The following is a 12,632-nucleotide window of genomic DNA, read 5'->3' on the forward strand; positions in this document are numbered from 1 at the left end:
ATATAAGTGTGCAAGAATCGAGTGATATGTATGTAAACATATAAACATATAAACATATAAAAGTTGACTGACATGTATATAAGTCTTCCCTGACTTCGAGAAGATCGACCGGAGGAAGGTGGTCTGTCAGAGGCTATAGGAGTAGCGGTCGGCAGGATGTAGGTTGTCGGCGGTTGAATGGGATGGCGGGAGCAGTGAGATGGTTGTTCAAAGGATATATTATATTTTTAGCCCAAGGGCCGGCTGGAATAGCGCTGATGGACAACCACCCGGTGAAGCAAGCAGACGTGGGCATCTTCCCCGCATGATAGTGAGGACGACCAGCGATGAGATGGTTCATTGACCAAGAGTAGTGGATTTATCTTGACCTTAATCCTTTGAAGTGAGAATAAACCAGCGTCTTGAGAAAAAGGACAAAAGCCCATCGCCATCATTGAATGAAACTCATCATTGAAAATGTATGCTTGATTTGGGTTGAGAAACACCCGTGCCCTATCCATGGTTGGTCACTGAAAACACTTAAATGCATATTTGCATATAAATCTTGATAATTTTTGTCCTCATTTGCTCTTATGATTGAGGGAAATCATCCAAGGCAACAATTATGATATTGGGATGAAATTGGTGTGGCTGAAGGGAGAAAGAAGAAACGGGCAGAGTTGAGGAAAATATTGGAGTATATGCCGCCAAGCCAAAGAGCTAGGGCACCGTTGAGTGAATGGGTGAGTACTCAATTACTCCGAACACAGAAAAAAGTCAATCGGTGAAATCGCCCGGCGTCGGAGACGCTCCAGCCCGACAAATAAGAACAATCGGTAGGAACCCCCATTGTTCGACAATAAAGAGTGGCAAATAAATAAAGGTGAGGATATAATTAATTAAACGTTAGCACCAAATTTACCAAGTTTCACATCAGCTTCCGGCCCGCTCGATAGAACGCCCTCGCTTGTGAAACCCACGAAAAAGTTCATTGTTGTCACCTTTCCAAAGCCGGCCAACAATCGGGTAGTAGAAGAAGAGTGCTCGCGCGACCACGCCGCACTCTGCGCATATGAATTTTGATCGGATAGTAGATGGCTACCGATGTGGTAGTCAGCAGTAAGTGCCAAGGATGCCTCAGTTTGATAGGTAGGGTCGATCGGTAGGCAAGTTGTCCGGGCGTTTGGTAGTTCAGACGACTGCGGAACAGTTGGAGAAAAGTTGTCAATCGATCGTTGGAGGTGACTAGACGGCGAGAGGGCAGAAATGCGGGCACCGGTATCGACTTGTCCGAAGAAGAGGCAAGGGAGCTCATGTAGTCAGCTCGGCGCTCAACTCTCAAAAAGAGAGGAGCAAAATCGTTATTAGAACAACCTACAATGCTTCAGGAAATGCTTAAAAAGATTAAAGCATGTTCTTTTATGAGTTATTGAGGCTTAGATGCATCAAAAGTTTGTTGAACAAACTATCTCAGATTTTCTCTTTCTGTGTCTCATTAACTTTATCTGAAAAGCCATGGCAAATTGTGCAACAGTTGTAGGAGACCAAGTCACCAACCAAAAGCCTTTTACAGAAGGAGAATTGGCTGAAATTGGCCGGTGGAAGGTATTGGGGGCGGTCGGCGAAGTAGCGGCCGACCGGTGAAGTTGTGGTCAGACAACAATTTGCTGGAGATATGAATTGAGCCATATAAACATATAAAGACATATAAATGTATAAGAATTGAGTGGTAGGTATGTAAATATTCCTTGTCTTGAGGTGATCGGTCGAGCCAGCGCAGTGGCAGAACCGTGAGGCGGCCGAACTTGTGTGGAGAGTCGTCGCTCAACGAAATGTTTATCTCAAGTCATTTAGGGAGAAAAGTGGAGCACATTGGCTTATTAATCTTTGGAAGGGATGGTGGTGACGGCATTGTCAGGAACGTTGGCGTGGTTTCAGCGGTGGGTTTTTGGATGCAAGCGTGAGGCCCTGACGAATCGATATTATAGCTATATGGGGGAAGCGAAGCGGGGAGTTTCGTGTGGCAGTGGGATTGCCTTCGCAGTGGAGTGGCTCGACGTCAGTCGGTCGAATGGCAGGTTGTCGGCTGAAGGGTGATTGGCCTGGATTTGATTATCCTTCGCGTTTTCAAGTTGGAGCAGTGGTCGGTCGGAGCGGCAAGGGGACCGACCAGTGGCTGGCAAGTATGAATGAGGTGGACGATTGACAAGTAATCTTTTAATTCCTCAGTTGGAATATTGCTCCAGTATCTCCAAGCATCTATCCCAGTAATAAGCAAAGCCTTCGAAGAGATAGACATGTAGAGCCTATTTTTTGCGCTTCTCTAGCCAAAACTCCTTCATTCCCCCATCAAAAGAGTTCCAGCGACAAAACTGCGCGTAAATTTCCTTCTTAGTTCGCAGCGGAACCTCGTGCTCAACTTCGTCTGAAGCTTTCTCCAACAGGTACTGATAGTTTCTAGGGAGCTTCATCTCCCAAATGAACTCCCATGAAGGTGCTCCTCAAAAAGTCCGGCTAAGCTTCGTAAGCTTGTAGATCCCCGAAGAATCGAGGTATAGCATGAGCTCAGTGATGCAACTTTCCGATAAGCCTCCTAGATCTATCTCTTGAGCTCCTCCGTACCCTCTGGCTACACTTCTATTCGAGTCTCTGCACCCATTCTCACACCGAAAAAGCACTTGATAAAAAACATGTTCCTATTCTAAACGACGATCAAATAAGACCTAACTGCAAACTGTTGAACCAAATTGATATCTCTCTAATCTGAAAGAAAGCTTTCGGAAAAATAACAGCTTTATCGATGAACAGAGAAATTTCATCTCTGATTTGATTGAGGAATCGATGTGTAGCATTCTTTCTACCCCTCCTACAGCTTTTGCCAGCTTTTGCCAAGCGATCAGTTTGGATAAAATAAAGTTGCAGATTTGATATCTGTGGCCTGCATGGTTTCATGTAAGAGTGGAATGTTTCGTCAAAGTTAGGCAACCAACCAAGTGTTGTGGTATATTGAAATACAACGATCGATGACGAAGTGAAAAAATAGAACGAGAAAATTCACACCAGAAAACAATAACACAGCGGAACACATAGATTTACGTAGTTTGTCAAATTTTCTACGTCCACTGAGATACGGAGAATTTTACTACTTGAGGAATATATATCAGTCGATCGTCACAATATACAAGAGGTATCTCCACTTCCTTGCTTTCTCTTCTTCTCTCTCCACACCGATCTCTCTCCACACCGAGAAACACCGAAAAAGATAAACTTACAAGTGAAATAAACTCAATTTCTCTTCTGCCACAAGTCACTAAGAAGAAGCCAAGAGAGAACAATCTTCTTCTTCTTCTTTCTTCTTTCCTTCTGCCGCATCTTCCTTCTGCCGCAAGGAACTACTCTTTGCACTTCTCTTCCACTATCCCGAGGAAGCAAAACTGTCGAAGAAGAACACAAAAGAGGTTGTACCTTAAACTGAAGGAGAGTCGCTCCTTTATCGTTAAAAGGAGGCGGAGCGATGCTTCCGGGCTAAGGAAAGGCGGGAGAAACAAACTGAGGCGGGAGACGCGAGCGGAGGCGGGAGCGCTTCGCGAAACAGCAGGGTCGCGGGAGATGTCGCGAAGATTCGCGATAGAGGAGCGGGAGCAAGATCGTGTTCGCGACAGAGCGGGAGTGGGAGTCGGGTTGGGCGGACCGGACTCCATCATAACAAATCTCCCACTTGAAGACCGGTACACAGACTACAACGTCTTCTTCCTCAAACTGATATCCTCCACTGGCGGTGTCGCCCTTTTCTTCAAACATGAATCATCCACATCTGCAACTCAAAGCCCTTGTATTCACACCAGAAGACCAATTGAAGTTGCGTGTAACTTCAGTTTCTCAAGAGTAACACTCTTAATCAACATATCAACAGGATCCACATAGTCTTGCACCTCCAAACTACTTCTTAGGTTACTCTTGTCTCTGCTTATAACTCCTACTGCATAGGTAATATCCTGTCTCTGCTGAAAGCCTTTTTCAAGAAGCCTAGCCTTGTACCTCTTACTGTCATCAAGTTCGGTCTTCACCCGGTATTCCCACTTTTCGTGTAATGTCTTTTTCCCTGGTGGAAGTTATGTCAGCTCTCACTTGTTCGAATTTTCATCTTGCAAGATTTCTTGTTAATTTTCTGGTTCTCCATCATCTGTCTATGTAACAATAGGAATGGGTGCCCTGAACCCACTCTCATCTTCACTTCCATCACTGTCTTACACTGTGACATTTGGTAGATCAACAAACCTTACCTTTCTACAGTAACTATAGCCTCCAAGAAATGTCACTGGAGAAGACCCCCACACATTTGTGTGCACAATATCCAATTTTCCTGCCCTTGGCGTTCTGTTACCTTTCAAGAAACTGATCTTCTTTCGTTTCCACACAATGCACCTCTGACTAATGTGTCCACACTTGAGTAAACTTATAGTCATATATAGTGTGTCACTTTTCTTACACCAAGTCAGTACTAATGCTCCTTTGGTAACCTTACAGGTGTTATCTGATAACACTACTGAATGATCACTCTCATTGAGTTGTCCAACAGAAATGAAATCTTTCTTCAACTCAGGAACGTGTCTGCCCTTTTGCAAAGTTCATTTGTTCTTATTTGGAAGTGCAATATCAATGTCTCTAATTCCTACCACATTCAACGTTTCTCCATCTGTCAGATATACTTTCTTAAAGTCACATGCAACATAATTTCGCATCAATTCCCGATGGAATGTTGTATGAAAAAAAGCCTCTGAATCTAATATACAGTTATCAACAGATATATAAACTGTCAACAGTGGTGCATCATGTATTTCTTCAGATACCACATTTACATTATCATTCTTCATCTTCTTGGTATTCCTGTAATTCTTATTTATGTGATCAGCCTTGTCATAATTCCAGCAGGTTGTTTATTGATTAGACTTTGATTTGATATCCCTATATTTGAATTGTTGTCTTGTAATCTCCCTCTGAAATCAATATTTAATGTCATACTCGAACCTGAGATCTCGTCAGAATCTTTCCTACGCAGCTCTTCAACCAAAATCAAATCACAAATATCATCATATTTCAATTTAAATTTATCTGCAGAACTGTTAATTGTCCTTCTCATAGCTTCTTAACTATTTGACAATGATGTCAACAATATCAGCGCACGTATCTCGTCATCAAAATCAATTTGTCATCAAAATAAATCAATTTCAACAAACGACAATCGATTTGTGATAGTATTGAAATCATTCATGTGTTGAGCAACAGAAACACATTCCGCCTTCTTCAAATTGAATAAATTTTTTATCAAGTAGACCTTATTCGTTGATAGTTTTTCATATATATCTGATAGGGCTGTCATAAGATCTGTAGTCGTTCTTTCATTGACGATGTTGTGTGCAACGGGCCTCGACAAGGTCAATCGAATAACTCTCAGAATCTGTCAATCCAACAAATTTCATTCAGCCTCATCCATCTTTTCAAGTCTTTTACCCAATAACGAAAGATGAAGTTTCTTCCCATAGAGTTAGCCCTTTATTTGCTTCTTCCAGTAACCAAAATCTGTGTCATCAAATTTCTCCATACCTGAAACATTTACTTCAACTGCAGTCATTGTTCTTCCTCAGATCCAAACCAAAGGGCTCTGATACCAGTTGTTGTGGTATATTGAAATAGAACGATCGATGACAAAATGAAAAAATAGAATGAGAAAATTCACACCATAAAATAATAAAACAGTGGAACACATATTTATGTGGTTCGGCAAATTGTCTACGTCTACAGAGTTGCAGAGGATTTTACTACTTGAGGAATTTACACAAGTCGATCACCTCGACTTACAAAACTTATAAGAGGGATCTCTCACTTCCTTGCTCTCTCTTCTTCTCTCCACACTAAGATACAACGAAGAAGATAAACTTACAAGAAAAATAAACTCATTTTCTCTTCTACCACAAGCCATCAAGAAAAAGCCAAGAAAGAACAATCTTCTTCTTCTTTCTTCTTCCTTCTGGCGCAAGGAACTACTTCTTGCACTTCTCTTCCTTTAACTCGAGAAAGCAAAACTATCGAAGAAGAACACAAAAGAGGTCGTGCCTTAAACTGAAGGAGAGTCGCTCCTTTTATCGTCAAAAAGGAGGCGAAGCGATGCTTCTGGTCTAAGGAAAGGCAGGAGACACGAACTGAGGCGGGAGACGCGAGCTGAGGCGGTAGCGGTTCGCGAAACAGCAGGGTCGCAGAAGATGTCGCGATGATTCGCGACAGAGGAGCGGGATCGTGGTCGCGATAGAGTGAGAGCAGGAGTCAGGTTGGGCGAACTGGGCTCCATCATAACACCAAAAATAGTTGGCCAGGTCGGAGGATTTAAATTGGATGTCTGGCAGATGCGTCAATTCTTAAATCCTACGTGTGACAGTAAGGTGGTCTTCGCACCTGTCTGTGGGCTGACAGAAATAGGCCAGTCGGTGAACTGTGGTCGGTCGGCAGCATAATCAAGGTGAATGGTTGGAGGACGAAGGTCGACTGGCATAGTGAGGAGGCACGGTGCAACAGGGCTTAATCTGTGGGGATTCTTGAGGAGAGAAGACATAGTGAAAAAGTTGTATGCATCAATTTTTGATGTCACGAGTGTAGGGTATCCGCTCGAGCGCGCTATGAAACGTTGTTTGATGCATATGTTGACTCCTATAGCGCTAGACATCCACTTCGGACCCACCGACACGTGTTGAGAGGCACGTAGCTAAGGTCATTTTGCTATGCTTTGATTTTTGCTTAGGCGAATGTCGGTCAGCATCATGCACGTCGAACGACTCTGATCGGGTCGACGAACATTATTCGTCGCGTCGCGCGCAAAATTAGCTCGAATTGGCCCGATCACCAACAAAGTTATCTAGATGACCTCGGATGACGAAATGGACTGCACCAACGCGTCCGGAACATCAATTTTAGCCAACAAGGACATCGACTTCACTGCGAGGACGTGCACGAGCTAGAATTGCAATAACGATAATGATAATAATTATATAATAATAATAATATTATTATTATTATTATATATTATCTTTTTTTAAACCTACCCCATTCTCCCTCTCTCTCCTCTATCCCTATCGCTCCCATCTGAAACCTAACGCACGCAGCCAGCCGCCATTCGCGAAGCTCGCCTGCCTTGCTCCCGAACTCACCGTCACCAACCTCCCTCACCAACGAACAAAGTCGTCAGCGTCCCGCTCCGTCGGGCAGCCTTCCCCGCAGCGGATCTCGCCGGCTAGACAAGCCGGAGCTCCTCCTTCTTGGCCAGTCGCGCGCCGAAGCCCTCCCCTCCCGTCGGCCACCTCGCCGACGTGTTTCTCGGCCGTCGGAGCAACCGACCATGCCGGGGTTCTCCTCCTCCACTGAGCTTTTCCATTTGTAGTTGGCCGTCGTCCGTTTTTTGAATTTTTTTTTTCGGTCGATCCCCTTTTAGTTCCTCCTCGCCGGCCATACCTCGCCACCGTTGATTTCGTGACAGATCAGCCACGTTCCAGCATGAACTCAAGATCTTGAGCATTTCTTCTTGTTTTTCTCGTTCCGGTTGCGTGCTACCGGCGCACCACCTCCGCCACCCCATTGCCTCGCATTTCCGGCGACCGGACACCTCTTCAAAACACCTCAACGTCGCCGAACAGCGAGCGGCGACGCTGTTTGAGGTACAAGGGTTTTCCGCCTCGCGGGAAAGGCCTTTGCCGACACTTCTTCGTGGGTTCTCTTTTTTCTCCGGCGTTGAGCAACCCTTCCCGAAGGTACATGTCGGTCGTATTTTCATATGAGGCACACTGGAGCATGGATCAGACACCGACGAGCTTGGAGCAAACAAAGAAAACGCGTCTGCAACCGTCACGGTGGTGAGATTTTATAACTCCTAGTTGACCCTAGGTTTTAGTGGTGTCTAGGCGTGTGGGTTCGATCGACCACACGGGGTGCGTGTGCCGGCGTAAGCCGGTGCAGCGACGTACTTATGAATTGATCAACAATTTCCTAGAGGGAGTCGTAGGATGGGAATCCCATGCGGTGACCGGTTTTGTACGAAGCCGAGTGATCCCCCGTGTTATGAGCCTTAGGCTTTAATCCAGTCGGTCGGAATCCCAATTTTTCAAGGTTTTGGCGCTTCTGATCTCCTTTAGAGGGATTAGTTGAGTTCGATCTTAGAGAACGGAAAAAGCTTTGTAGTTAGGTCGTCCTATAAGATTTTGGGTGTTCGTAGAGCGGAAAAAGCTTTGTACTCACTCCGCCCTACGAGCGGTGGAGAGTCTCCCCTACGAAAAATCGGAGGGGGAAACCTTCCACATTGTCACGCCAAAGCTGGAGGCGGCGATGCCGCAGATCCAAGTGCGTCAGCCCTAGGTAACTATGCAAGGTCGTTAGCACGAGCCCGGTTCGCTACCTGCATATTAGTTTATTGCATATTGCATTTTTGCTTGGTGCATGTTGCATTTCATTTTGCACCCACCAGCCGCCCCGGTTAGGTGAGCATTTCACTTTGCTCTGATCAGCCGCCCCGGCCTGGTGAGCATACTACTTCGCTTCGACCGGTCACCCCGGCCTAGCGAGCATTTCAATTCGCTTTGATAGGCCGCTTCGGCTCGGTGAGCATCTCACTTTGGTTCGACCGGTTAAACCGGTCCAGTCAACCAATCACTTTGGTTCGACCGGCCACCACGGTTCGATCGATCGAACACTTGCATGTTTGTATGCTTCTGCATCTTATTGTCTTTTTATTTGCATCACATCGCATGTTTGCATGCTTGCATGTTGCACCATATGTATTTGCATTTGCATCTGCACTTGCGTGATGCTCCCCGGTGAGGATCACCACTGCCTTCGGACCCCTGTCGTCACGGCATTCTCATCTCTCCGAGTCACTGCTCCACGGCACATCCATTCTTCGGGCCTCTGTCGCAATAACACAATCATCTCTTTTGGTCACTGTCGCCTCAGTACACCTTATTGAGGCCGCTGCCACAGCGGCACGCCCATTACTTTTGGTCACTGCCACCTCGACACACCTTTCTTCGGGCCGCTGCCTCCACGGCACGCCCATCCTTCGGGTCACTGCCACTACGACACACCCATTTATTTGGGTCGCTGCCTCTACGGCATGCCCATACGCCCACCTTTCAGGTCACTGCCGCTACGGCACACCCATTTGTTCGGGTTGTTATTTTCACAATATGCCCATATTTCCCTAAGTCACTGCCCCCACCGTACACTCATCACTTCTATCACATGACTGTCTACATTTGCATTTGCATGTTTCCATAGGTAGCGAGTCAGGCTCATTAGGAGAGTGACACCGTGTCGATCACGATGCCTTAACGAGCATTACTTGTCGGATCGATCCCGGGGAGCAATGTGAGTTACGTCATCGAGATTGACACGAGTATGATTGTGTTAAAAATGTAATAGATCTACCTCGTGTTACAACTCTTCGTGACACCCTTTAGATCTTTCGTATCTTTAGGATGGGATTGGTATGACGATCCCGTCAAAGTCATACTATATCCAGACTTACCCCGCACTTAGATACTAAGTTAATGCATTTTTCGTTCAAAGGTGTGTTAAGCTAGGATTTAAGGTGTTAGGTAGTCTTTTTTATGTCTGGCTATTGTTCTCTGTTAGATTGGTTGTCCTAGCCAAGTATCTTTCTTTTGCATTATGTTTGTGGCGTGTCTGCATGCGTGTCTGCATGTTTCATATGTATGGTAGTGTGCTAGGGCGTTCTTCTGCAGGGAGTCGTCCATATTTATATGCACACACACAGGTATAGCTATAGGGGAGCAAGTAATGATTTCTAACAATTTGCTTGTAAGTGTTATTTCATTCCCCCACTTTCAAGGCATGGCTCATGATACGTTATTTGCATATGAGTTTTTCCGCTGACACTTGTTTTCATGCAGGATTAGGTCTTTTTCTTTTTCCTATGCACTTTTAGAGTTTATGAGAGTCATGTAGCAGAAATAAGATACGGATACGGGTTCCGAGAAGTTTAGCGTTGGGGACCAGAAGCGGATGTTCGTGCCCCGTATCTTAATTCTGCATTTTATATTGATATATAGAATTAGGACCGGATATGTATATGCGGAGTCCGGTCGCCTTCTTCTTTTCTGGGATATGTTGTCGACCCAGCGGCATCGGCCTGTTTATTATTTTGATTTGGCTTGTTTGCTTTTTGCATCATATTGTATGTCTGCACTTGCATATGTTTTCATTACTTCTTTCTGTGGTTTATCTGGGATTTTACAATAAAACATACGCTCATTAGGACTTAAAATCCTATTTTTTCTACTTAAAAATCCTAAATAAAATATTCAAGATAATTAAAATTTAGGATTAAAATATTCAAGATTTAAAATTTGCAACATTTACTTTCCTGCATATATTAATAGGGTCTCTACAATACTTAAATACCGCTTTAGATAACTGCATTCATATTTTCATGTCCCGAAGAGGAGTCCTCGTGCTTCTCCAACCTGACTGGCCCAAAGATCTTTATATAGATGATTGTCTAGTGTGTCTAGGGTATTAGAAGGCTCCTCGACCCAGCGGAGTATAAGTCTTTTTGTTTGGAGCGTTTCCAGTTTTGTATCTGAACCTCCATTTATCTTCTTTCCTGAGGCATTCTTGTTATTTCGGCAGGTATAAGTCTCACCTCTTGGAGCTCCATCTTGTATTCATAGGATAGCGTTTTCTTCATTTGACCTTAGGGCTACCGAGGTTTCAGTGGACGACACAATTCACGGATTGCTGACCGGGGATCTCAGAACGTGTTGAGTCGACTACTTTCACGGTCAGATAGACTTATGATCCTAGTAACTGTGGATGACGGGTTTGTGGCACCCCGACCCAGTTACCTCTACCTTTTTAGAATCACTCTATCTTCCTTTTATTGAACCCTTTGAGCTATGTCGCTCCTTGATTTCATTGATATCACCTTGACGGCTCGATGCCGATGAGGTGTCACCCATTTGGGATCAACAATTTATCCTCAGCACTTTGGCCCGGACGTGTTTTGATATGTTGGGATATCCCCGTCAAGATGATTTACGTTATTTTGTGGGTTTCGTATGTCGATGAGCCGGAATCCATTCGGGATGTGGGAGACTCACTCTCTGTCCGATGGCTTAGCGCGAGCTTTGAAGCATCGGACTGTTCCCACATGGAATAAACTTCTTTTGAATACATATTGCCCCAGGTTCACGATAATTCAACCGAAACTCCTTTTATCGAGAGTATTTTTGGGTACCCTCGAAGATGTAATTAATCAAGTGGGATACGTCCCCTTAGGAGTGCTTTTGACCCCAGAACAGACACCTACACCTGACTCTCTGGTTATGGGTAGTCTACGTAGGTATTCTTTCGCGGATATCGGTTTAAGGTGTTTTCGCCGGATATTGTTTGGGCGGACACCTTAACTTATCCCTGCGAGGTTTACCGCACGTAAACTCTCTGCGTTTTATGTTTTCTCTAGTTTGTCGTTTTGTTGTATATCTCTTCTTTTCGATTCCTCTCTTCTCCTGGTCATTCATGTGACTCGGAAAAGAGATTTATTCGAATATGGGAAGTATACGACGATCGACAAAATTACGACTCCTTCTAAAATAAAAGAGAGAAAAACTAACGAAAACAAAAGCAATAAAAACAATAGATTAGTGGGGAAATTGACAATGAGAAGGTCGGCGCAGATCCCCGCGTGAGCAGGAAGTAAAAAAAGGAGAACAATCGGGAGACCATTGGTGCAGATTTTTCTTTGTGCGATATGGAGGCAGAAAGCACAAGTGATTTCTAGATCTGGAAGTGGGGAACATATCTATAGGAGAATAGATGAACTTTTTTGGTTGTCGTCGACGATGAGAAATAAGTGGAATGAGTCCACCGATGTGCAAGTTCCCCTTGTACTTTTTGCTAAGAGTGTCGGCGTTGCTCGTTTTCTTGTCAAAGACATATTTCATGCTCACCGCACCTTAAAAAATGTTGAATCTAAATTTGTCTGGTAGATCGTGCCCAAGGAATAGAGCATTGAATTGAGGAAATAAGAGTAGAGAGGGAGAGAAAAAGAGGAAGAAAGAGAGAAAAAAGATGAAGACTTCCCCCCACCGGGATAAAAAGTTGTGTTTCCAGACTCTCCAACCCATCTTATTCCACAAAGCTATTTATTACAAGTAAGGAGAGCCAAGAGTCTACATACATCATAAAATCCTCCTATTTATAGAAGCTAGAAGGGGTAAAAAATATGTAAAATTAACATTTGAGTATACAGTTTTGCTCATACTTAATCATAAAGATAAGATATAATATTTATTTCAAAACATATATTATAACTATCTCAAACCAAATACAATATTTAAAAAGATTCATTCTGATTAAATTTTAATCAAATATCCTGACCCAAAATTCTCCCCTCAAACAGTCAAAGAATCGAAAGCTTTTATCCTTAATCGTCAAGATGAAGGTACCTGAAGCGGATCCTCTTGAGGTCGTTCCCGCCTTGGGGTAAAGGGAAAAAGGTAATGAGAACGCCAGGCTCGACTTGGGCCACCCACTCCCTCGGCTCTTCATCCATGAACGACGCCACCACGGCCGCCACTGACTGAGGCCGGCCC

At 44.3% G+C, this 12,632-nt stretch overlaps 1 protein-coding gene across 2 annotated transcripts in view; it reads right to left on the reverse strand.

Moving 5' to 3' along the window:
* The window catches only part of LOC110022564 (protein Brevis radix-like 1), a gene marked incomplete at its 5' end in the record, with an annotated part of 69,485 nt that extends 56,866 nt beyond the window's left edge, over positions 1-12,619 (reverse strand). For both annotated transcript variants that reach the window (XM_020721576.1, XM_020721575.1), the window contains 1 exon segment: positions 12,486-12,619. In XM_020721576.1, the coding sequence (XP_020577235.1) occupies positions 12,486-12,619 (134 nt within the window).
* Between the last annotated feature and the right edge of the window lie 13 nt (positions 12,620-12,632).

This window comes from Phalaenopsis equestris, unplaced genomic scaffold (genome assembly GCF_001263595.1).
Source record: "Phalaenopsis equestris unplaced genomic scaffold, ASM126359v1 Scaffold000197, whole genome shotgun sequence".
Classification (NCBI taxonomy): domain Eukaryota; kingdom Viridiplantae; phylum Streptophyta; class Magnoliopsida; order Asparagales; family Orchidaceae; genus Phalaenopsis; species Phalaenopsis equestris.